Raw genomic sequence first — 27,240 nt, forward strand, 5'->3', positions numbered from 1 at the left:
TCTGTCTATGCAATGTCCATCATTCCATTCTCTGCACATTCAGGTGTCTATCTAAAACTTTCTTAAATGTCTTTATTATATTTACAAATAGAAGCTAAAAGCCTTGAGGTTTGAGCCAGTGGGCGCATACAAAATTTACAACTAATGGCTACTCTAATTCATCTGACATAGAAATGAATTAATAAAGTCAGTCAAAGTTAAAGTAAAATTTATTATCAAAGTGTATATTCCCATATCCTACCTTGAGATACATTTTCTTGCAAGCACTTACAGGAAAATAAAGAAATACAATAAAATTTACCAATAAAAACAAACATAAAGACTGACAAATAATGTGCAAAAGAAGACAAATTGTGCAAGTAAATAATACTGAGAACATGAGTTATAAAGATTCCTTGAAATAATCCTGCCGAAGGGTGTCGGCCCGAAATGTTGACTGTACTTTTTTTCCATAAATGCTGCCTGGCCTGCTGAGTTCCTCCAGCATTTTGGGCCTGTTCCTTGAAAAAGTGTCTGTAGTTTCTAAACTCAGTTCAGAGTTGTGCTGAGTAAATTTTCCATGCCAGTTCAGAAGCCTGATGGTGATAACCGTTCTTGAACCTAGTGGTGGTGAGTATATTGAAGGAAAGGAGATATCATGAGATGGGGAAACAATTTAAAACTAAGCAACTGATTGGTGCTCCTCTCTGTCTCAATCTAATCACATACAAATTTAAATCAAATGACAAAGTCCAAAGCTCTTTAGATATGCAGATTAAGTTCAGTTGAAGCCATTGGAGCACAGTTCTAAACCCAGGGCAGCTGATGTGCTTTTCCTTTCCTAAACCAAGTTATGATGCTGTCAGGATTTCTGTTGAGAGCCACAAGAGGCCAGAATTATTTGCTAACTTTTTTTTCTCTTCCCCTTCTGCTCATGGAAACACAAGGACACAAGTTCAAACTTCAAAGTTCAAGGTTCATACTGTACATTTCACTATATACAACCCTGAGATTCATTTCCTTGCAGGCATACTCAATAAACTCATAGAATAATAACCATAACAGAACCAATGAAGAACTGCACCAGCCAGAGTGCAAGTACAAAAAGAAAGAAGAAACAATAATAATAATAATAATAAATAAATTGACAATTAATACAAAAACATGAGAAGAAAAGTCCTTGAAACTGCCCATAGGTGTTTGTTACATTACAATGTTGGGACAAGTGAAGCTGAGTGCAGCTATCCACTTTAGTTCAAGAGCCTGATGGTTGAGGGGTAATAACTATTTCTCAGCCTGGTGGTGTGAGCCCTGAGGCTCCTGTTCCTTTTTCCTGATGGCAGCAGCAAGCAGACAGTGTACTAGGTGGTGGGGGACCCTGATGATGCATGCTGCTTTCCTACGACAGTGTTTCATGTAGTTGTGTTCAATGGTGGGAGAGAACTTTACCCACAATGCACTGGGCCATATCTAAGAATATTTGTAGATACAACAGACGCTGGAATCAGGGGCAAAAAAAAAGAACAAACTGCTGGAGGACTCAGCTGATTAAGTAGCATCTAGAACAGTACAACACAGGAACAGGCCCTTCAGCCCATAAGGTTATGTGATCTCATTATACTAGTTAGGCCATATTAAACTAATCCTGTCTGACTATACATGGTCTAATCTTCCAATCATGTGCCTGTATAAAAACTTCTTATATGCCTCTATCTATCCATCACCACATTCTCTGTATAAATAAAATCTTGTATAAGACCCCTCACATCCCCTTTGAAATTACCCACTCTTACCTCAAATGCATACCCTCTAGTATTAGACATTTTAACCCTGGGAAAATTATATTGGCTGAACATAAAATATGGAACAATTAGGGCTTTTGGCCCAAAATATTGTGGAGACTTTTTAACCTACTCCAAGATCAATCAAGTCTCCTTTTCTTTCATCCTTACTCCTTACTGAAGAGACTCTTAATTATCCCGAATGCATCTGCCTCTACTACCACCCTTGGTAGCACATTCCAAGCATCCACCATTCTCTGTGTAAACAAACCTACCTCCCATATCCCCCTATACTTTTCTCCAAATACCTTAAAGTTATGCTTCTCTGTATGAGCCATTTCCACCTTGGGAAAACGTATCTGGCTGTCCACTTTTATCATGTTATACACTTATCAAGTTACCTCTCATCCTACTCTATTTGGGGATTCAAAGGCAGAGCTGACATTTTGACATTAGAGCCTGCTTCAAGATTGAGAGTGTAGAGGGATGATTCAGGGACTGACAGGCGATAGGTGGAACCAGGTGTGTAAAGGGATAATGGGCAGGTGGAGCCAGGTGGGAGAGGAGAAGGGAATGGGGTGGAGCTGGAAGATAGTGGCTGGTGGACCATAGGTAGAGACAGATAAAGGATAAAGAAAAGAGAGGAAGTTGGAACATGGGGGGAAGGAAAGAGGAGGTAGTGAGAGAGGGTGGAGGGTGATCAGTGCAAAAAGAGTCGACAGATGATGGAATCTGGAAAGTAAAGAAGATGATAAGTGGAACCAGATGAAGGAGGGATGATGGATGTATGGAATCATTTGGGGAAGTTGACAGGAGGGGAGAGGATATAAAATTATGAACCACTAATACCTCATTACGATCTTGCACCTCATTGTTGCTGTACTGCACTTTTTAGGGTGGCAGGGTGGAGATATATCTCTACCAATGGAGGTGTGAGGTGCTCCTTCCCTCTGCTAGCCTGCAGATCACCCTTGGGCAAGGTGTAGAACCTGCTTAACACTCTCCACCTCCACCCGATCAGGGTCATGAGAAGTCATGGGAGCAGGTGGTGGATGGTCGTATGAGCAGATGGTGCATTTCACAAGTCTTGGTTATGCCACCACTGACGCCAGGCAGACATTCTCTGAAGTGTATTAATAATGGCTGGGGTCAACCATCTTGTAAAGACACTGCCCAGAAGAAGGCAATGTTTGCCAAGAACAATCATGGTCATGGAAAGATCATGATCGCCCATGTCATATATGGCACATAATGAACAGACATACTGCATTTGCTCTGTAGTTGTTACACTTTATTCTGCATTGTTATTGTTTTACCTTGTTCTACCTCAATGCACTGTGTGATGATTTTGATCTCTATGTACAGTATGCTTTTTGCTCTATCTTGGTACATGTGACAATAATAAACTGGTACCAATACCATGAATGCCCGTCAGGAAGTCACAATGGTTTGTGACTGGCACCTTAACAAAGGTTAACAGCCAAAAAACATGGATGGGAGAGGTTAAGCAAGCTACGGGCCAAACACAGGCAGATGGGACTAGTTCGGTAGGGCAACATGGTCAGCGTGGACAAGTTAGGCAGAAGGACCTGTTTCCATTTTGTGAGTCTGTGGCTGTATAAGACCATAAAACATAGAAGCAGAATTAGGCCATTCAGCCCATCAAGTCTGCTCTACCATTCGATCATGGCTGATTTATTTTCCCTCTCAACCCTATTTTCCTGCCTTCTCCCTGTAATCTCTGACACTCAAACATATCAGCCTCAGCTTTAAATACAGCCAATGACTTCTTTTAGTACCCTGGGATGCATCCCATCAGGACCGGGGGGCTTGTTATTTTTTCAGAATCAGAATCAGGTTTATTATGAAAGGTTGATGTGAATGAAATTTGTTAACTTAGCAGCAATGAATTCAGTTCAATCCAATATATAATCTAGCACAGAAAAAATAATAATAAATAAACAAGTAAATCAATTATGTATATTGAATAGATTAAGAAACGTGCAAAAACAGAAATACTGTATATTAAAAAAACAGTGAGGTAGTGTCCAAAGATTCAATATCCATTTAGGAATCAGATGGCAGAGGGAAGAAGCTGTTCCTGAATTGCTGAATGTGTGCCTTCAGGCTTCTGTACCTCCTGCCTGACGGTAACAGTGAGAAAAGGACATGCCTTAATAATGGTCGCTGCCTTTCTGAGACACTGCTCCCTAAAGATGTCCTGGTTAATTTGTAGGCTAGTACCCAAGATAGAGCTGACTAGATTTACAACTTTCTGCAGCTTCTTTTGGTCCTGTGCAGTAGCCCCTCTGTACAGACAGTGATGCAGCCTGTCAGAATGCTCTCCATGGTACAACTATAGAAGTTTTTGAGTGTATTTGTTGACAAGCCAAATCTCTTCAAACTCCTAATAAAGTATAGCCACTGTCTTGCCTTCTTTATGACTACATCGATATGGTTAGGACCAGGTTAGATCCTCAGAGATCCGACACTGAAGAACTTGAAGCTGCTCACTCTCGCCACTTCTGATCCCTCTGTGAGGATTGGTATGCGTTCCTTCATCTTACCCTTCCTGAAATCCACAATCAGCTCTTCTGTCTTACTAACATTGAGTGCCAGGTTGTTGCTGTGGCACCACTCCACTAGTTGGCATATCTCACTCCTGTAAGCTGTCTCCTCACCCCCTGAGATTCTACCAACAATGGTTGTATTGTCAGCAAATTTATAGATGGTGGTATTTGAGCTATGCCTAGCCACACAGTAATGTATATATAGAGAGTAGAGCAGTGGGCTAAGCACACACCCCTGAGGTGCATCAGTGTTGATCGTCAGCGAGGAGGATATGTTATTACCAATCTAAACAAATTGTGATCTTCTGGTTAGGAAGTCAAGGACCTAACTGCAGAGGGAGGTACAGAGGCCCAGGTTCTTCAACTTCTCAATCTAGATTGAGGATCCCCAGGCGTGGTTCAGTAAGCAGGTATCTCTCTCTGCCGTATGTTTCAATAAATTCAGTAACTCCTGCTCTTGCCCACAATCCAATTGCATTTCCAGCTTGTGGCAACTCTGAATGTTGAACTGGTGAAAGACTAAAGGCCTCGGATGTGATCATCACTCATAAGTCCAAAAAAAATTTAGAGGAGAATTTACCCAGAGAGTAGTTAGAACATGAGCAACATTGATGTTTCTGGCCAAAACCCTTAATCAGAACTTAGGACGGATCCTGATGAATGGTTTTGGCCCAAAACATCAACTGTTCATTTCCCATCCATAGATGCTGTCTGACCTGCTGAGTTCCTCTAGCATTTTGTGCATGTTGCTCAAGATTTCATCTGCATATCTCTTGTAGCTAGAATGTGAAGTTTGCTGCTACTGGATCAGTGAAGTGATTAAAATCAATTATTTAAGGATAGACTAATCATGAGGAATGGACTGAAATTAAAATGCCAGAATATTCAGTTGATAACACACACAAAATGCTGGAGGAACTCAGCATGTCAGGCAGCACATATGGAAATGAATAAACAGTCGACATTTTGGGCTGAGACCCTTCATCAGTACCTGCTAAGCTCCTCCAGCATTTAGTTTGTGTACTCCGGATTTCCAGCATCTGCACAGTCTCTTGTGCAGTCTCTTGGTCTTATTCAGTAGGTAAGGCAGCTTCTGAGGAGGGAGGAACAAAGTTAATGTTTTACTGGAGAGAAGTGGTCTGGCCTTCTGGTATTTCTAGAATTTCTGATTTTATACGGATGCTTATGCCGATTGTGTCTGAGTGGGAGGGAGTCGGTGAAGCATAAGAGCAGGCAAACTATATCAAATAACCAGTTCCTGCATTTTCCACTCTATCTCAAGTGCAAGTGTTCAGTATATTAGCAGATGTACTCATGTCGCTTGCATGTTTCACAAAAAAACTTCCCTACCAAGACCTCAGTTACAGCCTGTTATGACACAGGCTTTTAGGGCAGCAATGAAGGTTCTCCATCTCTGTCTGTCCTTGGCCATCTTCTCTATTATGCCCCAGGTGTGGTTCAGGGTTCTCATTTTTGCCTCTATGGTACTGTGCCAGGTTGTCTTTGGTCTTTTGCATTTTGTCTGCCCTTCAGGGTTCCAATGAGCGCTGTTTTATTGATGGAGTTGTTCTCTCTTCTCATCACGTGCCTTCTCCAGCTCCAATGTTTCCTCATGATGACTGTAGCAATGTCCACTTGGTGACACTGAAGGAGAAAGGGCATGGTTGACAATCTTTCTTGGCCAGAAAATATGGAGGATCTTCCAGAGGCTCATGGTGTGGAATGACAACAGCCGTCAAGATCATCCCCTATCATGAGCCAGCATTCTGACCTGTACAAGACCGTGCACAGAACAATGTTGATCATGGATCTGAAGACATTTCTAGCTTTGTTGAGTCTGCACTGGACGTCGTCCTTGGTTCCACCATACTGCCAAATTATGTTGCTCAGGTAGGTGAATGTGCGACTGTTGGGTAAGTTGATGCCATATGCCTTGATGAGAGGAGGAGACTCTACACTGAGGGTCAGGGTCATAGTCTCAGTCTTTCTCTGGCTGACTCCAAGTCCAATCTGTACCACCAAAGGTACACAGGGACTGACCACCAAGACCTGCCTCAGGGTTTTGACCCAAAATGTTGATAATTTCTTCCTCCCCACCCTCTCCCCCATAGTTCTGCCACCAGAGTACTTGTTGGGAGCCCTAAGGTGGACTTTCTAATCCAATACAGCAAAAGATTATCAGGTGGACAGAGAGAAGACCTATAGAGAGATACAGAATGCAAACAGGGCCTTCTGCCCAGCAAGTCTGTGCTAGCCATCAACCACACTTTCTTGAAAAACTTCCCAATTCTTGGGTATCCATTCATCAGGACTACCTAGACAAAAAGTATTTGGAATGGTATTGAGAACTTTGAAGGGGTGTGCACACATCTGAGACTGCCCACTTGTCACACAGTGACCTCATCAGCCATCTCACAACCCACAGCAAACCCCAACCCCACTGAAAAAACAGTATCTACTGATATCTTCCAGCCTCCGCAGGAGTCAGACACCGTCCACATGACCAGAGGGTTCCTGGGGTGTAGGGTTAATTGTCTTCCTTCCATTTTGAGGCTTGGTGCCCTAATGTAGAGAGCAGACTTGGTGGGCCAAATGTCCTAATTCTGCTCCTATATCTTATTGTCTTTTTTTTACAGGGAGAAGGCGGACGGATGGTGTTCAAGAAAATGGATCAGCCATGATGAAATGGCAGAGAAGATTCAATGGCCTGAATGGCCTAATTTTGCTCTTACTTCTTATGGACAAGTCCTTACTACACTCCTCCAGCAATGCTGGCACAAGAGACTGCAGATCATAAACACGAGATTCTGCATATGTTGGAAACCCAGAAAAACAAAAAAATCTGGAGGAATTCATCAGGCAAGGAGACAGCATCTGTGGATGTCGATGTTTTGGGCAAAGGCCCTTCATCAGGACTGGAAAGGAAGAAGGATGCCAGAATAAGACGGAGGAGAGATGGGAAGGGATGAAGTAAGAAGCTAGGAGGTGATAGATGGAGAAGAAGGAATCTGATACGAGGGTGTATTGTGGGAGAAAGGTAACGAGGTGAGGAACAAGGAGGAGGTGATAGGCAGGCGAGAAGAGTGGGAATAGAAAAAGAGGGAAGGGGGAAGGGAAAATTAACGGAAAAGAAAAGTCTATGTTCGTGCCTTCAGGTTAGGGGCTACCGAAACGGAAGAACGCAAAAGCTGGAATCTGGAACACGCGAAATGCTGGAGAAACATAGCGGGTCGAGATCTACGGACTCAGTCATCTGTCCATTTCCATCGAAAGATGCTGCCTGACCCGCTATGTTCCTCCAGCATTTCCCGTGTGTCCTCCACAACCCCCCCCCCCGCCCCCATGGCTGCTCCTCGACCCCTCAGTTCCTCTAGCAGTTTGTATGTTGCTGCAGATTAGTTTTTCCATTGTAGATCTCTGTAGTTTAACATACACGTGGGTCCCCTTTCCCTTGCGTAATATTCCACATTGCTGTACCCATCAGCAGCATTACATATAGTGCACATTCCCTCCCTCCCTCCCGCAGCACGTTTAGTCCCGCTCACTCTAAGTTGGCTAATTGCGCTGGCAGGCACTACACCCCTCCTCCAACACCTCCCTCCCTCACCCCCGCCTAACGTAGCATCATCATCTGATAATTTTACGATCCGCCCTCATATTGTTCGGTATGGGAAATAATGCAGAATCTATCTCCACTCGAGCACATTTTTTTATTTGGTTCTGAAATTTGGAAACCTTCCAAACTTTTTTCCCCCTCTCCTTGTGTCGTATGTTTCTCTCTCCTACCCCCCCCCCCCCACCTTCACCCCCGGCTGGAGACAGGGGTTTCCAGCGTCAAAAGCGAGCGTCACCGAGTGGTTCGGTGCCTGGGTCCCGCCCGGCGCGTCACACCCCATTCAAAGGAGGCGTTCCCCGTCCTCTTCCACCACCCCCCTCCCGCCACAGACAAAGCATCGGGGCCGCGACTTAGCGGCTCATTTCGCCGGCTCCCCACCGCTTGGAGGCTGCATTTTAACCATATACCGGGCCAGCCGAGAGGAGGGGTGTAGGGGGGTGAAGATCCCAGTACACACACACACACAGAGGGTGTCTCCCGCAATTTCCCAACCATGTCCGCCTTCGCGTGTCGCGATTACTTCGCTGCCGAGTGTTTGATGTCCATTTCCAGCGGCGCCGTGGTGCACCGCTCCCCGTTGAAGGGGGAAACTTGCGAGCTAACTTCAAGGGAGGACAAAGAGGTGAGCGACACGTTGAAGGACGGCGGTAACCTGCTGGTGGTGGCCAGCATTCTCACCGACTTGCAGAAATCCAGGCCGATGTCTTCCAACTCGGAGAGCAGCAATTCCTCCTCGGGCGAGAGCCTGGAGAGCGGTTATACAACGCTGTCGGAAGGGTCCTGCACGCCGATCACACCCCCGACACTGATCGCCGCAAACTGCACGTCGGAAAAGAGGAAAATTAAGCGGTCGGACAAATCTCTAGTGAAGAAGCACCAATGTTACTTTGTGGGATGCGATAAAGTGTATGGAAAATCGTCCCATTTGAAAGCACACATGAGAACTCACACAGGTAGGAATTAAGGTTTAATTATCTTGTTCTGTGAAACAAAGTTGTGACCACGTTTCATTTCGTTTTTGATGAAACTGCCCGGTTCCTTTGTTCTTTTCTATTCACTAGCATTCCTTACTCTTTTGTTACACCATGCTGCGTTGGTAGTATAAACCACAGCATAATTTATGGCGATTAACTGTCGTCGGTAACATTGTTAGTTTCATTTTGGGCTCTTTGTTTTAATTCCACTCCAATGGCTTTCGTTCTCTCAGCAAAAGGTGTTGTCCGTGGTAAATATATTTTAAAAATATTGTATGTTGGTAATAGAACAAAGAAGTTTCCTTCAACCGTACTTTTTTCCCCCTCGCAGGTTAAGGTCCTCGTTTGCAGACTTAGCAATTCTGGGAAGGGGAGGGGTCATTGGTGGAACAGACAATGAGGCTCTTGGTAGTCGGCCATAAATATTGTATAATTTGGCGGATTCTTCTTGACGTTTGTTGCTGGACAAGCGGCAATTGATACTTAAAGTTGTTTTGTGTGTGGGGTTAAGTTTCCTTTTGGGTTCGACATGTTTCAACTTGTGTGGGAAAGATGGGATGGGGGGTGTGTTGTGTGTGAGTCTGGCGGACGGAGATGTGGCTGGGCTGAACTTGATTTAAGACTCGGTGAGGTTAAAATTCTGGCTGCAGTGTACCTTTCTTATGAGCGCCGGTTCTTTTGGACTGGTTTAGATAATGTTGCGAGGGGGCGGAGTAGGCCACACCACCTGTTACTGAGTCGGTTAAGTTGCAGCGGCCCTACTATTACCAGTCCTAATGAATAGGGCAGTTTGGCTCAAACCCGAGACGAGGGATGGGTATCCGTTAGCCCCTGTACCACGGGGGAGGGCTCTGATTGGGGTTCTAATCGACGGTGCGTGGCGCCACATGGCACACAGCGGGGGCAATGGCTTTGCGCTCATGATGGGGCTGCTTTCTAAACCCTGGCTGGGCGTTTCTCCGTCTAATGCAAAGCCTCCCCACCCACTCCTCTGGCGCGCGTCATTTCCCACCGTGTGCCCTTGGCGGAGGGGGAGGAGTGGGTGTGGTGCGTGGAGAGAGAGCGAAAAACACGAGCGAAGAAAGGTTTAAACTCGAGATCATGACACTGGCCATTTGCCAGTATGCGTTCTTCTCCTCCGCTCGTAATGGCCAAGGGTGGAGAAATAAGCGCGTTTCTGCTTCTTTAAGGAGGAAAGAAAAAGCCCATACTTGGGAATACACCGGAACTGCCAGTCAAGTGACGGTAGTGGCCTGACTTCGTGGATTTTTTTTTGGCTAGCAGGAAGTCTTTCGCAGTAATATTTATCCAAGAAATTGTAGGTTGGGGTGTGGCTTCTATGTTAGAGTAATCTCTTTTAGAGAAAACCTGGACTGCGCTGCGCGAACCGTACGATTAGTGCGATGGTTGGGGCTAATTTTAAGAAGCCTAAGGTTCTAAAAGGGGGCACATGTGAAATAGGCAGTTGGGATTTCAGCAAGTTTAATTTTAATTTTTTTTTAAAGCGGGCTTGCAATCCGAGTCCTAAGATTTTTTTCTCTGTGCTAAGGCATGGTGTAGCGATTGTAACTACAGTTCCCACAATGCGGGAGAGGGAGGGGCTTGGGCGCTGTTTTCAACCAACCTGGGACAATCAAGGGCGTGGTGAGTGTGCTGCGGGCCAATTGGCGGAGAGGGGCGGGACACCAGCCTGCGTGAGCCACGTGCTTCTCGCCGCGCGCCTCAGCTTGCGATTGCTGAGATCGCTTCCTGGTGATTCAGTGCTTGTTCTCTTTGCTGCCTCGCACGCCACCACGCTTGTTTTGCAGCCTCTGGTTGTACACAAGTATAATTCTCTGGGAATGTGGTGCAACCGATTGGAGATTCTGAGAACTGCCTGGATATAAAGGCATCCTGTTTTCCCTGGTGCTAAGCATAGATTCAGATCGAGATGGAGTTTCTCCCTTGGCGGTTTCCAAGTCTTTAGCTAAAGTGTCTCCTCCCCTTATGAAGTTAACTCCCTTTTCCTACAACAGCACGGAAAGCTATGGTGGTAAATCGTCTAAAGGGGTTTATGGAATTGTGAGTGGTGGGTTAGTGGTTTAGATTATTTGTTTGAGATAAATTTTTATTTGTAAAAACATAATTTCGGATACCAAAGTTAAAGCTTAATATGTTGGTTGTAAGGCATTAGGATTACCACAACGTCTCATGAATGTCTCTCATTGAAACAGGCCTTTCAGCCCATCCTGTTTATGCAGACTACCATGTCGATTTAAACTAATTCCACTGCCTGTATGAATTAGTTTAAATAAACTCCACAGTGCCTGTCCAGAAGCCCTTTAACTGTTCCTACTCCTGCCTCCACCAGCTCAATCCAGATGCCAACCACTCTGTGAAACATTTACTCCTTTAAATTGCCTCCCATTTACCTTAAACCTATAACCTCTAGTTTTAGACAGCTTACATGCTAGCTATTGCACCCTAACCCTGTCTGGGTCTCTTCCACTGCACCCCTGCCCCCAAACTCCTTTGATTCAAGGAAAACACCTAGCCTACTTTGACTTTGTATTTCAAGACTTCCACTCTCCCACTTGCTAGGAATAATTCCATTTGGAGTGGTTTGCCCCAGCACACAAATTGATGATTACATTTCTGTCTGAATTTTCTATTCCTGACCAAGGAGAAATGTGACTTTTCCATAGATGCTTAAAACATAGTTATCATATCAGCTTATCATCTACCTTTGCTCCCAACTCCCCCCCCCCCCCCCACCAAATCCTCTCCTGGCTTGAATTATTCATCAGCATTCTTCCCTTCTTGGCCCTGTCTCACCACTCCCCTTCATTTTTGTACTGGTTGTTGTCTGTCTCCACGCTTGAGTTTGAACTTGGGGTTTTGACCTGAAACACCATAGATTCCTCCCTGCTGCAGCTTGTATGCTACTGAGTTCCTTCAACAGATACACAGATTCCAGCTCCAGCAGTCTCTTGTGTCTCCAGAAGAAAGCTGGAATAATCAATAACCAAGAGATGGTGCCTGACCTAAGTGTTCCAATATTTTCTGTTTTATTTGAGTTATTTAGCATGTACAGTTTGATTTTTTTCCCCCTCCCATCGCCATTTCCTTGTATTTCCTCCTTTGCCATATATTTTCCCTCTTTAAGTGCCCCTTAGCTGAGGGGAAGGGATGTTCATATTTTAGAGTAATTGGCTTAATTGAAAATGTTAAGAATTTGAACTAAAGCCTTGATTAAGTTTGCAATAAATGTGGATTGACTGAAAATTAGCTCACATTCAACTAAACAAAGCAGTTTACTACAGGGAAGATGAGTGTGTACATCCATGGACTGAAAAGGGAGTGACCTCTGGTGGAAAAGGGTATGTTTTGTGAACAGTGCTAGACACAAACTGCTTAACACAGCCTTAGCAATAGCTTGCTAATCACTTGGATCATGTACAGCCTCAAGATTTATCATCTACTTGTACTAATCAGTAAAAAAAGATTAAATGAAAATGAAGCAGAAATGCAAATCAATAAATCCCAACTAAAAGGTGTACAAGATAAAGAAACCAAGATATGAGTGGAAAGCCAGAGACAATGTCCCAGAGTGGATATGGCTACTACAAGGGTGCATAATATTAAGGTCCAAATTCAATTTTATTATCAAAGTACATATATGTCACCTTATACAACCCTGAGATTCATTTTCTTGTGGGACTAAATAAATCTATAGAATAATGACCATAACAGAATCAATGTAAGACTGCCAGGCTAGGGCATTCAGCCAGAGTGCAGAGGACAACAAACTGCAAATACAAAAATATATGGTAATAAATAAATAACAAATGAATAACAAGAACGTGAGATGTAGAATTCTTGAAAAGGAGTCCATAGATGCGTGGGAGCATTTCAATGATGTGGCGAGTGAAGTTAACCCCTTTGGTTCAAGAGCCAGATGGTTGAGGGGTGTTAACTATTTCTGAACCTGGTAGCAATGAGAAGAGAGCATGTTCTGTGTGGTGGGGGACCTTGTTGATAAAAGCTGCTCAGAGGAAAGTGCAAGGAAGAGGTACGTTCTTCACACCGAGAATGGTGGGTGCATGGAACATAACTGCCAGAGGGCTGGTAGAGGCAGATTCATAAACTCTTGATTAATCTCAATTTTTCTATCATTTGTGAGCCTATGCAGGAGGGAAAGGTTAGATTGGTTAAAAGGTCAACATGACATTTTGGGCCAAAAGGCCTGTACTGTGCTGTGATGTTCTATGTTCCATGCTCAAGTCATCCTGAATAACAAGCAAATTTCTATTGAGAAATTGTGCAGCTGAGGTAAGTTATATCTTGCTCTGCACTGCACACATCCTGTACTGGGGCTTCTAATAGTTCTCCAGATTGTGATGGAACAGTTTTGCTGCTTTATTTGAGAAACGAGCATGTTTCTAATGAAACAGTGCTGCAGGGCATTTCGTGATCAGTCAGAGGCAGATGGTTTAATGAGACACAAGCGGGTGAGATGGGGGGTTTTGTGGTGTGAAGATGGGAGGGGTAATGGGGGAGTGGGAGAATGCTCTTTTTGTGCTCTGAAGCTGGAAACATTGGCTATTTACATAAATACTTCTAAATTGTAGCCCTGCTTTTGTGGTTTCCAGGGGAAAAATACTCCCAGTTTTTGTCTTCCTGTTGTGAAACAGTAAATCTCATTGCTTGTCGTTTCCAAAAACTAAGTAAAGATTAGTACAATGTCAGTACAGATTTAGTTGTGAGACAAAAGATGATTTCTAGATTGGCACAGGCAAATTTCCTGAGGGTTTAAGTTTTAGATGCCTGAGTGAAATATTGCTATCACAAAGCATTTGGAATGCAGGGTTCTAGTTTAAATCCACATCAGTATTTTTCTTTTTAAATCTTTTTATTAATTTTAAACAAACATAAATGAAACATGAATACAGAGAGTTTGAAAGTACATAATTAATAGGTTAAGTATACATTCATATAGATGATAATCCATATATCATAACCTCCCAAACTCATAGTAATTATGAAAAAAAAGGGAGTAAATAAGAAATGAAAAAAAAACACCTAACCAACATGGGCCATTGCATTATGTCAAATATATACAGTAGCGTCAATAACTCCGTACCTCCATCCAAATAATTAACAATAATAGAAGCAGGGTTTAGGAAAAGTCAGTTTAACTGATATGAAAATGTTGGATAAATGGTCTTCAAATTTTCAAAATTTCTTCAAATTTAACTGAAGAATAAAAGACAACACCTAATATTTTTTAAGCTCAAACAAGAGATAGTTTGAGAAAACCACTGAAATATAGTTGTGGGGATTAATTTCTTCCAGTTCAATAGGATAGATCTTCTAGCCATTAATGTAACAAGTGCAATCAATCGTCAAGCTGAGGGGGATAAACAAATATTATCTACCATTGGTAAACCGAAAATTGCAGTAATAGGATACAGTTGCAATTTGATATTCAGAACTGTTGAAATAATACCGAAAATATCTTTCCAATAATTTTGCAAACAAGGGCAAGACCAAAACATGTGGGTCAATGAAGCTACTTCAGAATAACATCTGTTACAGGTTGGATTAACATGAGAGTAAAATCGAGTAAATTTATCCTTGGACATAAGTATTTTAAAAAATGTATCATTTGAAAAAATGTGGAGTTGTTGCAGCCTATTAAATAATAGTCATTTGACCCATGTTTGCTGAACAGACAACAGTTACATAATCTACTTTGTAACATAATATAGTTCTGGTTGATGGTGTGGGTTTCTAACTTTACACTTCAGTCTTGAGAGGGTGGAATAATTTATATTTTTGTTCATCAGTGATGATTTCCCTTTCTAAAGTGAATTCAGTGGGGATGGACCTGTCAGTAAATTGTTTTGGCAGAATTGACTGAAATCATTGAATCCCACCTGGGTTTCTTAATACATTCACTGTGGGATTTCACTGAATTAAGATGCTATTGCAGTATGTCCATGTCATGGAAGTAGAGGACAGCCATGAGAACAGTAATAGGTCTTTGGCCCCCTCCATGGCTGACGTGTGGCTCCATTTCAACTCTCCCAGCACTTGTCCTACTACCCATGATGCCTATGCCTCTCAAAAACAGATGTTCTAACATCCACCAAGCTTTTCCAGTAGAGGGTCTGAGTAGGATGGAGAAAGTTCTTATTTTACATTCTGAACCACCTTGATGATTCCCTGTTTTAAAAAATCAGTATTTACATTGTGCCTTTAAGGAACAAAAACACAAACACTTTTATATATAAGAAAAAGTCAACATACAATCCACATGGAGACTCATGAAGAGATGCTGGACAAATTATCAAAAGCTTGGCCAAAGGATTTTGTATACCTCTTACTCCATCAAAACTACAGAGTACCCAATTTCCTTTGCTGTCCTCCATATTAGTCAATATAAAATTTAGCCTTATTTGCGTTGGGCAGCCTGCAACTCACTAATCCTAATTATATGCCTTTGTGGGAGGAAAGCCACATAGTCATGGGGAGAACATACAAACTCCTTAAAGGCAGGAATGGGAAATGAACCCAGTATTACAACAGGCACTGTAACAACCTTACACTAGCCACTACACTTATGTGCCACCCACATAGACGACTGTTCTATTTCCCTGGGTACTGTTTTCCACTACCCTTTCAAATCTGGTATCTCAAAAAATTAATGTGTGGCAAGCACAGTCTAGCCCTGATTCTTCTCAACTAGCAACACATTTTCAGATTTCCCCTTTCTTTTCCAAAACACTATCTTGAAGCACCTTCAGTTGGATTTTGATCCTCACCCCCATACGGGCTGAGAAGGTGCTGAATAGCATATAAGGAACTACCTTTGATCATTTGTTCATCACCCACAGAAATCCCCTTGGAGGCCCAGTGTCAGTTCCCACCTGTTTCACCACTGCCTTTCTTGATACTCTTTGGGTCAAAAATTGTGAGGCTCGTTGTCTAACATCCAGTTCTCAGCTGCAGACCTTTAGCAGAAATTTCTTCCAACTAAATGTTCAGATCCCGATTTATTTATTTATTAAGCACACTATCCAAATGTACAGTGAAATGCATCATTTGTGTTAACAACCAATATGTGCTGGGAGTAGCTTGCGGTGTTCAGTAGAACAACAGCAAAACAAGCCCCCTTTCTTTCCCCTCAAACACCCATCTGCACACACAATAAGACTTACAACCTCAGGACAGGCTGCCTCTTTGGCCTTGGATTTATAGGGGGTCTGTCCTGGGGTTGAAGTTCTGGTTGGTGGGAGTAAGAAATGTTGAAGAAATCTAATCTCATCCACTTGTTGGGCAACTACTTGAACTGAACCAGTCTTTGCAGACTTGGTGCTGTGTGACCCCATGTCGAATCAGAGATTGCGTGCTTCCATCTTTGTGACATCAAGCAATTAAATTCCTACCTCTTGTGTGTACCTCAAGACTTGAATGGCATGTTTACAGTATGTTTCGATGTTTTGACATACATTTGACAAATAAAGCTAATCCTTAATTCTTCAAAGGAGTCAGAGGTGTCCAACATCAGTAAGCCAATCAGGGATGAAATATGGTAATATTCTGGAGCTAGTCTTGGTGGCCAATTTGAGAAGACCAAAGCTAATTTTTAGTCAGGTATGACATGGAGGTTTTGAACATCCTGTTTTGTTCCAGAGAGATACCAGGTAGCAACGGTATTAATGACTGGTGCAGAGTTTGTGATTGGGACCAAAGACAGTGGAAACTTGTATTTTTAGGTAATATTTAGGGATGGGACCACAGACAGATTTTTCTTGGTTGGGCACTAGAATATTGATTTAGGGAGGAGAAGGCAAGTTTGGGCTCCTGTGGAGCAGACAGGTTTGTGGAGAATTATTGATACAAGTGCCCAAACCATCTACGGCCAAAGGGAACAGACTGAAAAGAACAAGTGACCTTTGCCATGGCAACATCACATGCCATTAAGGGCTCAGTGCTTGGGTAGAAATCTGATCATAGGGTTCTGGGAGAAAGAGAAATTTACAAAGGCACAGCATGTTTGCAAGGGTGAAGTTACTCTATTTCCCAAACAAAAGGATCAATAATATAATTATGAATTATAGATGGAGCAGCAAGGTAGTGTAATGGTTAGCACAACTCTTAAGTGCTGGTGACTGCTGCTTGCTGCCTGTAAGGAGTTTGTATGTTCTCCCTGAGACTGCTTTGGTTACCTCCCACAGTCCAATGATGTGCTGGTTTATGTAGGTTAATTGGTCATTGTAAATTGTCCCATGATTAGGCTAGGATTAAATTGGGGGATTTGTGTATCTCAAATAACTATAAATAAAAATAAGTTTTTACGAGGATAGGTTGAGTGAGCTAGGAACAAAGAAGGCTGAGAGATGACTTGTACACCTCCATGACAAAAGGCATGGATAGAGTGGAGAGCCAGAGAATTTTTCCCTGGGCAGAAATGGCTAATACTAGGGGACATAATTTTAAGATGATTGGAGGAAAGTATAGGAGGGATGTCTGAGGTAAGCCTTTTTTACACAGCATGGTGGTGCCTGAAATGCACTGCCATGGGTGGTGGTAGAGGCAGTCACATTAAGAACCTGTTAGGCACAAGGATGATAGAAAAAAAGAGGGCTATGTAGGAAGGAAGGGTTAGATTTATCTCAAAATAGGTTTTAAAAAGTTGGCAGAATATTGTGGGCTGAAAGACTGTGGTGTTGTTTTCTATGAGACAGTAAGTACTTGACCATGAAGAATTTTATTATCGTTTATGATAGATATCCAGCGGGAAAGTTTCAGATGATGTACACAGACCTCATCTAACTTGGGAAATCCTTTTACCACTGAACACTTTGAACCTTACAAACTCGGAGCACAAGGCAATTTTATGTAACATGGCCCTTTCAACCCCTTTTCCCTTTTTATGAACATATTCCCTGGCGCACAAAGCCTGAGCTCTGCCTGTTGGCTCAGAAACGAGAAACTGTCTATATTTTGTTTGAGTCCATGTCTGATGTCCACATAGAAGCACTGCTTGGAGACATTGTTAGGGTGGGGCACCTGCAGAGGTTTCTATCTGCTATCTAGAGGCACTGAAACTTTTTCTGGTTTCTGACAGAACCTGTAGTCTGAAATTTTTTTTTAAGTTTATGCTGATTATGTAACTTCCTGATTTTACAGTTTGTCATTAGGGGAACATGGATTCAAAATCTTGGTTAAAAATGCAGTCTTTGGTTCAATCTGTGTCCTTCCCTTATTTTCCATTCCTAATATATATGCTTTGACTGAATAGCTTTATAAAGAACTTTTTATTTATGTAAATATTATTAATGCACTGATATATTAAAGTTTAGATTGGGTTTTTTTGATTCTCTCCAGGACACAGGAACATTTCTGTAGAAAGAATTGATAATTTCCCCACCCCAATGCCGTTTTATTTTATTTCAGACATCCAGTATCTGCAATATTTCTCATTTGTATTTAAATGCTTAAGTACAATTATTTGTTGAGGTGGGGGGGAGTAGGTGGGCAACTGAGTTACTTATAGGGACATTTCAAAGGATAGATTAATGTCAAATATATTGTCCTTTAGGTAAGACTAAATAAGACCATAAGATATAGGAGCAGAATTGTGCCATTTGACCCATCGAGTCTGCTCCACCATTTTTATCATGACTGATCCATTTCCCCCTCAGCCTCAATCTCTTGCCTTCTCATAAACCTTCATGCCCTGACTAATCAAGAATCTATCAACCTCTGCCTTGCATATACAATGGCAACAAATCCCACAGATTCACCACTCTCTAGCTAAAGGAATTCCTTCTCATCTCTGTTCTAAATGTACATCCCTCTATTCTGAGGTTGTGCCCTCTGGTCTCAGGCTCCCTAACTGTGGGAAACATCCTATCAAGGCCTTTCAACATTCAATAGGTTTCAATGTGATCCTCCCTTAACTTATTCTTCTGAATTCTAGCGAGTACAGGCCCAAGGCCATCAAATCTGCTTCATATGATAAGCTTTTCAATCCCAGAATCATTTTCATGAGTCCCCTTTGAACCTCTCCAATCCCAGCATGTTTTTTTCAATAAGGGGCCCAAAACTGCTCACAGTACTTCAAGTGAGGCCTCACCTGTGCCTTTTAAAGCCTTAACATTACATCCTTGCTTTTGTATTCTAATCCTCTCAAAATGAATGATAACATCACATTTGCCTTCACCACCGACTCAACCTACAAATTAACATTAATTAGGGAATACTGCACAAGTGTCTTTTGCACCTCAGATTTTTCTGTTCATTTAGAGAATAGTCTGCTTTTGTTTCTTCTACCAAAGTACATGACCGTACATTTCCTGACACTATTCCGTCTGCTTCTTTGCCTATTCTGCTAATCCGTTTATGTCCTTCTGAAGCCTGTTTCCTCAAAACTACCTGCCCCCAATCTTTCTTCCTATCATTGGCTAACTTGGCCACAAAGCCATCAATTCCTTCATCACAATCATTTGAGATACAAGGATGAGAAATGTCCTTGAGCAGAACTAGATGAATTTTCATGATAGTTTGTTAATTGTGACTGTAATTCTGTTAATTAAAATAGATCACTGTTTGGTTTAACTCATGCAAAATGCTGGTGGAACATTGTAGGTCAGGTATGGAAATGAATAAACAGTTAACATTTCAGGCTGAGACCTTTCATCAGGACTGCGGGAGGTGAGAAGGGGTAAGGAGTGCCAGAATGGGGAATAAAACAGGAGAGTGTTGGGGGGGGGGGGGATAGCTTAACCCCCTGTGGTTCTTCCACCTCCCTTCTCCTATGGTCCGCTCTCCACCTCTATAAGATTCTTTTTCAGCTCTTCACCTGTTACCTTCCAGAATCTCACTTCACTCTCTCCCCCCCCCCCTCCCCCCCCAAAACCTGGCTGGTACTCCTTTCCTCCCCCACTCACTCTTATTCTGGCTTCTTCCCCCTTCCTTTCCGGTCCTGATGAGGGGCCTCGGCCTGAAATGTTAACTCTTTATTGCCCTCTATAGATGTTGCCTAATCTGTCATGTCCCTCCAGCGTTTTGTGTGTTGCTGTTTTCAGCATTTTTTTGGCTTCACTTGAGATTTTCAGCACCATGTAGGTAACATACTGTGGGGAACTGTCAAAATTCAATAATTAGCGTGATGCTATCACAGCTCGGTGCATTGGAGTTTGAAGTTTATTTCCAATGTCCTCTGGATGTTTTCATCTCTGACTGCATGGGCTTCATCTGAGAACTGTGGCTTTCTGCCACAGTTCAAAGACCTGCAGGTTGGAAGGTTGTCCTGGGATCAGGCTAAGGTTAAATGGGTGGGTTGCTGGGCAGTGTGATTCATTGGGCCAGAAGGGCTGTATCTCTTTAAGTAATTTTTTTTTGACGTTTTGGGCCAGGACCCTTCATCAAGACTGAAAAGGAAGGGGGAACAAGCCAGAATAAAGTGGTGGGGGTGGGGTGAGGGGAAGAGAACAGGCTAGAAGGTGAGAGGTGGAGTGTGGGTGGCTGGGGTAGGGGGAATGAAGTGAGTAGGCATAGGTCTAAAGAAGGAATCTGATAGGAGCATGGACCATGGGGAAAAAGGGAGGGAGGAGGGACAGTGAGGAAGGCAGCTGAGGAGAAGAGGGGAAGAGCACCTTTGCTCCATCAACAGAAAGCAGGATTTCCTGCTGAGTTCCTCCAGCACTGCATGTGGTGGTGGGAGCAAAACAGAGTCCAATTCAGCTATCACTGCTGAGTGCTTGCCATTTAGCAAATCTCAGCTTCCTGTAAAGCAGAATCCTGATGCCGTATGACATTGGTATATTTAGCAGGCTTATTTCTGGAGAACATTTGCCTTGTTTTTATTTTTCTACTCTTGTTAGTTCAACAAAGACTGTTGGCAACCACATTTAAAATTGCTTGTAGCTGACGGCTGATGCTGTACATTATAATTTTAAACCATCCCTTTGCCAAGCAGCTGCACAAGGCGAGTTCAGTGTATATTCCTTGTAGTCATTCACCTGTCGTGATGTTTAGTGGCAGCTCATTCATGCTATTATTACCCTAAGCAAAGAACTTGCCCCTCATGTTCCCTTTAAAACATTTCATCTTTGACCCTTAGTCCATGACCTCTACAGCTCATAATTTTGAGTACGTTTATCAAATCTCTCATCATTCTCTTACACTGTAACCTAACCTTTCCCTATAACTCAGGAGCTCAAGTCCTGGCAGCATGCTTGTCAAATTTCTTACTCTTTTCAATCTCAGTGATGTGTTTTCAGTATGAAAGACATCAACACGTGTTGGTTGAACAAAAAGCTACAGAAGATCTTGGTTTGATTGAACTCTGAACATTTTGACTTGCGTCCAGGCTGTGTCATGTCTGAATTCCATTCATTTAAATAATTATTGTTCACTTTAAGCACTAAGGATATGTGTTTGCCTGAAATTGTGCTGAGTGGAATCTAAAGTGAAACCCACATTGCAGTCCGTAAATGGATGTAACTAAACCTGCCTTTTCTGGTGTATGAGGTAGCTGGACTCACCAGTGTGCTGTGATGTGCTGTCTTTCTGAAATTTCTGTTGCGTGGTAAGGAGGCAGCATTGTGTGGTCTTTTCAATATACAGTACTCTGGAGAAGTGTTGGGTACCCTAGCTATATAAATGTGGCCAAAATGTTTGCACAGTACTGTGTATTAAATAAGTAAGTAGTGGAAAAATAGTGAAGTAATGTTCATGGACCATTCAGAAACTTAATGGCAGAGAGGAAGAAACTGTTTCTAAAATACAAAGTGTGTGTCTTCAGGCTCCTGTAGTAATAAGAAGAAAGCACATCTTGGGTGATGAGGTTCCTTAATGATGGATGTCACCTTTTTAAGGTATTGTCTTTTGAAGGTGTCCTTGATGGTGGGGAGGCTGGTGCCCATAATGGAGCTAGATGAGTTTGCAAATTGTTCCAAGCCTGTGTAGTGGTCCCTCCATACGAGATGGTGATGCAACCAGTCAGAATAGGGATTCCCAATATGGGATCCACCAACCCCTCAGTTAACAGCAGGTGTATATGGCATTAAAAAGTTTGGGAATCCCTTGGCCTGAATGTTCTCCATGGTACATCTATAGAACTTTGATAGTCTTTGGGGACATAACCAAATCCCCTCAAACTCATTATGAAATATAGTGCAGGTGTGGCATCTTCATGATTTGCATCAGTATGTTGGGTCCAGGATAAATCTCCAGAGATGTTGGTAGCCAGAAATTTGAAACTGCTTCCCACTAATCACCTGCACAAGGGGCAATGGTGGCTCATAACCTTACTACTGCAGTAGTAAGGATGCAGTAAAGTTAATAAAGCACCTGGAAAAACCCATTGTGTCATGGAGAATATACAAAGTACATACAGACATGTTCTTGCTGTTCAGGTAATCTTGCCGAAAATAAGGAGTCACAAAGCACTACTGCTTTTAGGTATATCTGGTCTGTGCCGAACTCTTATGCTATCTAGTTCCATGGACCTGCATCTGGACCATAGCCCTCCATATCTATATCATCCATGTAACTCTTCAAATTTATTTTAACTGTGTTGAAATCAAATCCATATCCACTGCAGCATGTTCCACTCTCATCTACAGTATAGTGAAGAAATTCTCCCTTGGGTTCCCCTTAAAATATTTCACATTTCACCCTTAAGCCATGACCTCCTAATTTTAGTCCCGCCCAACCTCTGAAAAATGCCTGCTCGCTTTATTTATACCCCTCACGATTTTGTATCTCTATCAAATCTTCCCCCCCACCCCCCCCCCCGTTCTCTTACACTCTAGGGAATAAAGTCCTAATTTATTTAACCTTTCCTCTGAAACTCAGGTCTGCATGTCCCTGCAACAGCCTTGTAAATTTTCTCTGCCCTCTTTCAATCTTATTGGCACCTTTGCCATTTCCCTTATCCCTCCCACCCATTTTACCCCTAATGTCCCTTCACTTGGTCTTACTTATCACCTGGCAGCTTGCTGCTTAGCCTCCTTCCAACCCCTTCCCCCCCCCACACACACACTTTACCCCTTTCTTTCTAGTCCTGATGAAGGGTCTCGGCCCAAAACGTCAAACATTTATTCATTTCCAGAAATGCTGCCTGGCCTGCTGAGTTCTTCCAACATTTGATGTGTGCCTGGTTAGTTCTATGCAGTGGGAGTAGCGGCAGGAAGAGGAGTCAAGCTCTTCTTGTGTGCCCTACCTTGTAAGGGAGGTGTGTGTATCGAGGCTGGGGTTTGGTAGACAGGTTGCAGGCGAAAATAACTTACGTTTTTGTTTAAACTGAGCCTGCAGTGTCTGATGATCATTGTGTTTTGTCTTACAGGGGAACGGCCTTTTCCCTGCACCTGGCCACAGTGTTTCAAGAAATTTGCCCGTTCCGATGAGCTGGCACGACACTATCGTACCCACACAGGCGAGAAAAAGTTCAAGTGCCCAATGTGTGAGAAGAGGTTCATGCGCAGCGACCATTTGATGAAGCATGCTCGCCGACATCCTGATTTCAAGCCTGCTATGATCGTCAAGCCCAGCAGTAGGAGTGTGTCACCCCCCAAAATGCTGGCACCCACCTTCCACAGCCTAGCTCCTGCTTCCGTTGTCATTCCTTCTCCCAATCCAGCTAGTCCAGTGTTCAGTTAGACTGAAAAAGAATCCAGTTTGTACCAAAAGTCTTGTTAAGCTGAGAGTTTTAGCCTCCTACCCTCTGAGCATGTGTGGACTGTGCTTGTAGATGATCTTCGCTTTTGAACCTTTTCGGTTTCTGCGGACAAGTGTTGGGGGAAGGGCCTTTTCCATATGCATTGTTTTTGCACACACAGTGACTATAGCCAGCCACAGAATTGCTTGCTTTGTTGGGATAGTAAATTAGTGTGAGTTGTGGATGTTGTTTAAATTGTCCCCTATGTTACCTGTCCTAGTCAAATCTGATGTCCATTTTTTATGTTTTAATTTTTAACTTATTGCAGTAACTCCATACAGGCTTTTGAAGTATATTAAAATACATCCATTGTGTTTAATCAACCTAGTTGAAAATTGACCTATTTTAGTGGCTTTTTCTGAAATTAAACAGTCATGCAGACCGAATGAGCAACAGCTCTCACAGTCAACTAAACCAGCCACACAAATCTCCACTGTGCTAACACATTGCTGAGAAAGAACTATAAATGACACTTTAGGGCAGTTTTAACTGGATCGGGGAGAGTAAAAGTGAAGTCACTTTTTTCCATTTTTTCAGATTTTATGAACAAGTCTTTATATGTTCAAATGAATTAAAAACAAAACCTTGAGGAATCAAATCTGGTTTAGTTTGTCCGTTGATTCTCAGTCATTTGTTACAGTTTTCCTCTCATGAACAATGTGTTCAGCTCAGGAACTGAATTACTGCAACTTTGCAGTGTTCATCATACATTGACAATGATTTGCAGCTTTATCCAGTTGGTACCTCTCAGGGCTACAAAAGATCTTTCCAATATGTCACAGAAAGACACCCGAGACTACAATTCTGGACATATCTTTGGTAAAAGAGTTTCTCTTTTGAGGGTGGCCTGCTGCACTGTACATCTGATGGCATGTTTGTATGCAGCTGCTGTATGGTAAGCATGCTGCTGGCAGGTTGATAATCCATGCACAAAGAGCAGGCTAGGCTGTGCATGACAGTGAGATTGAGATTAATCCCAGCCTGTTGGAGACCTCCCAATTGACAATTCAGTTTTACTCTCCTGTAGAGAATTTTAGTTTGCAGAGAGCTAAACCATTTAGATCTAAACAAGAATCTGGCTTCATACTTTTGTCAATCTGCTTTGTATGATCTCTTAAAGGTAAACTATGTCCTGGACATTTGGAGAGAGAACATAGGATCTATAATGATACCTATTTCTTTGCTAACTTCACTATGAACTGACATAGCAGTAACACGTATCCAAAGTAGAACACCTTCATTCAGAATACTTAAATTACAATGGTATTTTGTATCCCATCTCATCGGAGATCAGTTGGCCGTTTTTCTGGAAATAAAAATGACAGTGCTCTTTATGCTAATAAAACTAAAAATTACAAACTGCTTCTGGGTAAGATCTGCAACCCTTTCAACATGATGGGATATTATTGAGATCTGCTATTCACTGGTGATAACTGTGCAAACACGTGTACACCAAGAGAGTTGTGTCTTCAGAGCTTTCATCGGAAATCTTATTGAAAGGCATTTGACCGGTTTTAACCTGCTCAAGTCATCTGTGTGCAAAAATAATAATAGCAGCGGGGTTCTGTGCATACTGCCTTTCTTAAAGTGCTCCTTTTAATAACGTATTTTTGTAACATTTCTACTCAGGGGGCTGTGTTGCTGATGCATGCATTTCACTATGTAAATGTGGAGTGTGTGTCTCTGTTGTTTTTACCTGTTCAGTGTGTGATATTGGAACTGTATTGTTCCCAGCAATTTGCTTGTGGTAAACTGTTGATCAGTTACCAAAAGGGAAGATATTCATATTCTTTATCTAAATGTGTTCTACTCTACTAAAATTACTAGATGTGTGTTTGGAAAAAAATGATAAATATAACTTTAAAAAGGTAATGTAAATATCTGTGGAAAGCATGTTTTTAAGGTGATTTTAAATTTACACTAATGATTATTTTACTATAAATAGCTTGTGCACTAATGCACACACCTCTCAACCAGTTGTGTTTCAGGAATTCAACCACGGGTCATAAATCATATAAATGCCCCTACTTTAGTCTCATCTCACAATCTTCTCCAGGCATTTTTTTTAAAATAGAGTGATCTGAATAGAATGTTCCATCCACAGCTGTTTTGTTTTTACCTTCCCACCATTTATATAAATATATTTTTTATATTGGTCCTAAATTGACTGTGATTTATCCAGCTTATTTGGACAGCTTCAAATAAATCTTTGAGTCTGAGTGCTGATGAATAACTCTGGTTTGACATAATTTGTGAGCTTCTCTTAAAATTGACTTGTTTGTATTTAATATTCCTATCAGACATCAAGATTCTTTAAAGTAAAATAATATGGGGGGTATTGTGATTTTTAATTGATCACACATCCCACATATTAAGAACAGTAATAGTTGTTATTACCATTAAAAAAATAATCCAGGGTAGTAATTTCTCATTACATTAAAACCATAAATAAGCAAGTAGTCCACAGGTTAAATCATAGGATTGCTAGCCTTGAAACATTCCAGATTTTGTTAACATGGTTTCATAATCAGACTTATTTCCATTATGTAAAAGAGAAATTTTACTCCTGCATATCTGACATTTATTGCAATGATGCCAAGGTTGGTAATGAAGGATTTGTAATCTGATTTGCAAGAACATGCAATCAGAGAGAAGCTATACCCAAATAAAGCTCTTCACAATAATTCCATCTGTGACCTTAAACTCCTGACATTGCTATTATTGACATTATTGTCAATCTTCATTTTGCTTTTAGTTGGTGTTTTTAATACATTTTTAAAAATTAACTTTTAGTAGAAGCTTCTTCCCATACTTAGAGCAATATTGTGTTTTCTCCTCCCAGTTTAGCATTGAGTCATTTAACTCCACGTTGGGACACTTGAATTCTTGCTTGAATGCTATGTTTAGGCTTTGTTTAAACATTCCTTTTTTTCCCAGGAAAAAAAAACCTTTGTACTATTTTCTTCCCCCGCCCCCCCCCCCCCCCCCCCATCAACCATCATTGACCAATAGTAGATACCTATTCTATAGCCTAGCATGGCTGCTTTGAAAAATAACTCTTCCACAGTGAAACCTCTTTGGCTTTGTCACTGTCATTTACGAATGAGTCCCTGGAACTGTTAGCATCAGGGTTACTCAAGACACATGTTGATTTATTCACAAAAATAGCCACATTCTCAAAGCTTAACCCCGTAGAATAGTGTTGGAGGCAGCAATATGATATATTTTTGGCATAAGAATTGATTTGTTCCAAAATGCCAATATCCTATCAACTTGCCCTGTGGAATAAAGCCTATTGTTATCCCCTTCCTCCTTGTGGATTGCATATAGTTGTCTGACTGTGTGGAAAAAGCTGTCCAGTAGATAGGTTGTGATGGTCCAGCTTTCAATTAGGATGTCAATTTGGTCCTCTAATCCAGCTTGATCAGCCTGCTGTTGGTTAAGCGATATTTGGAGAAGCTTGCTGTTTGCTTCACATTAAAAGTGCTGGCTGAAGTTGTTGGGATTTTATCCTTGATAATATTACTGAACAAAGGGCAGCCATGTAGTTTCTGTTTTGTGATGTGCTTTTTATTTCATTGGTAGCTGTTGCTAATGAGGTGTG

At 42.0% G+C, this 27,240-nt stretch overlaps 1 protein-coding gene and 1 long non-coding RNA gene across 2 annotated transcripts in view; one reads left to right on the forward strand and one right to left on the reverse strand.

Moving 5' to 3' along the window:
* Positions 1 to 8,147: 8,147 nt before the first annotated feature.
* LOC132406003 (Krueppel-like factor 9) lies at positions 8,148 to 27,119 on the forward strand. The gene is made up of 2 exons (XM_059991117.1): positions 8,148 to 8,899; positions 23,265 to 27,119. The coding sequence occupies exons 1-2, from the start codon at positions 8,440 to 8,442 to the stop codon at positions 23,576 to 23,578; spliced, it is 774 nt and encodes a 257-aa protein (XP_059847100.1). The 5' UTR covers positions 8,148 to 8,439; the 3' UTR covers positions 23,579 to 27,119.
* Positions 13,819 to 27,240, reverse strand: part of LOC132406004 (uncharacterized) — a 73,309-nt gene continuing 59,887 nt past the window's right edge. The window contains exon 3 of the long non-coding RNA XR_009516033.1: positions 13,819 to 15,127. This is a non-coding gene — a long non-coding RNA (uncharacterized LOC132406004). The remainder of the gene's footprint in view (positions 15,128 to 27,240) is intronic.

The sequence above is a fragment of the Hypanus sabinus genome, chromosome 16, assembly GCF_030144855.1.
Source record: "Hypanus sabinus isolate sHypSab1 chromosome 16, sHypSab1.hap1, whole genome shotgun sequence".
Classification (NCBI taxonomy): domain Eukaryota; kingdom Metazoa; phylum Chordata; class Chondrichthyes; order Myliobatiformes; family Dasyatidae; genus Hypanus; species Hypanus sabinus.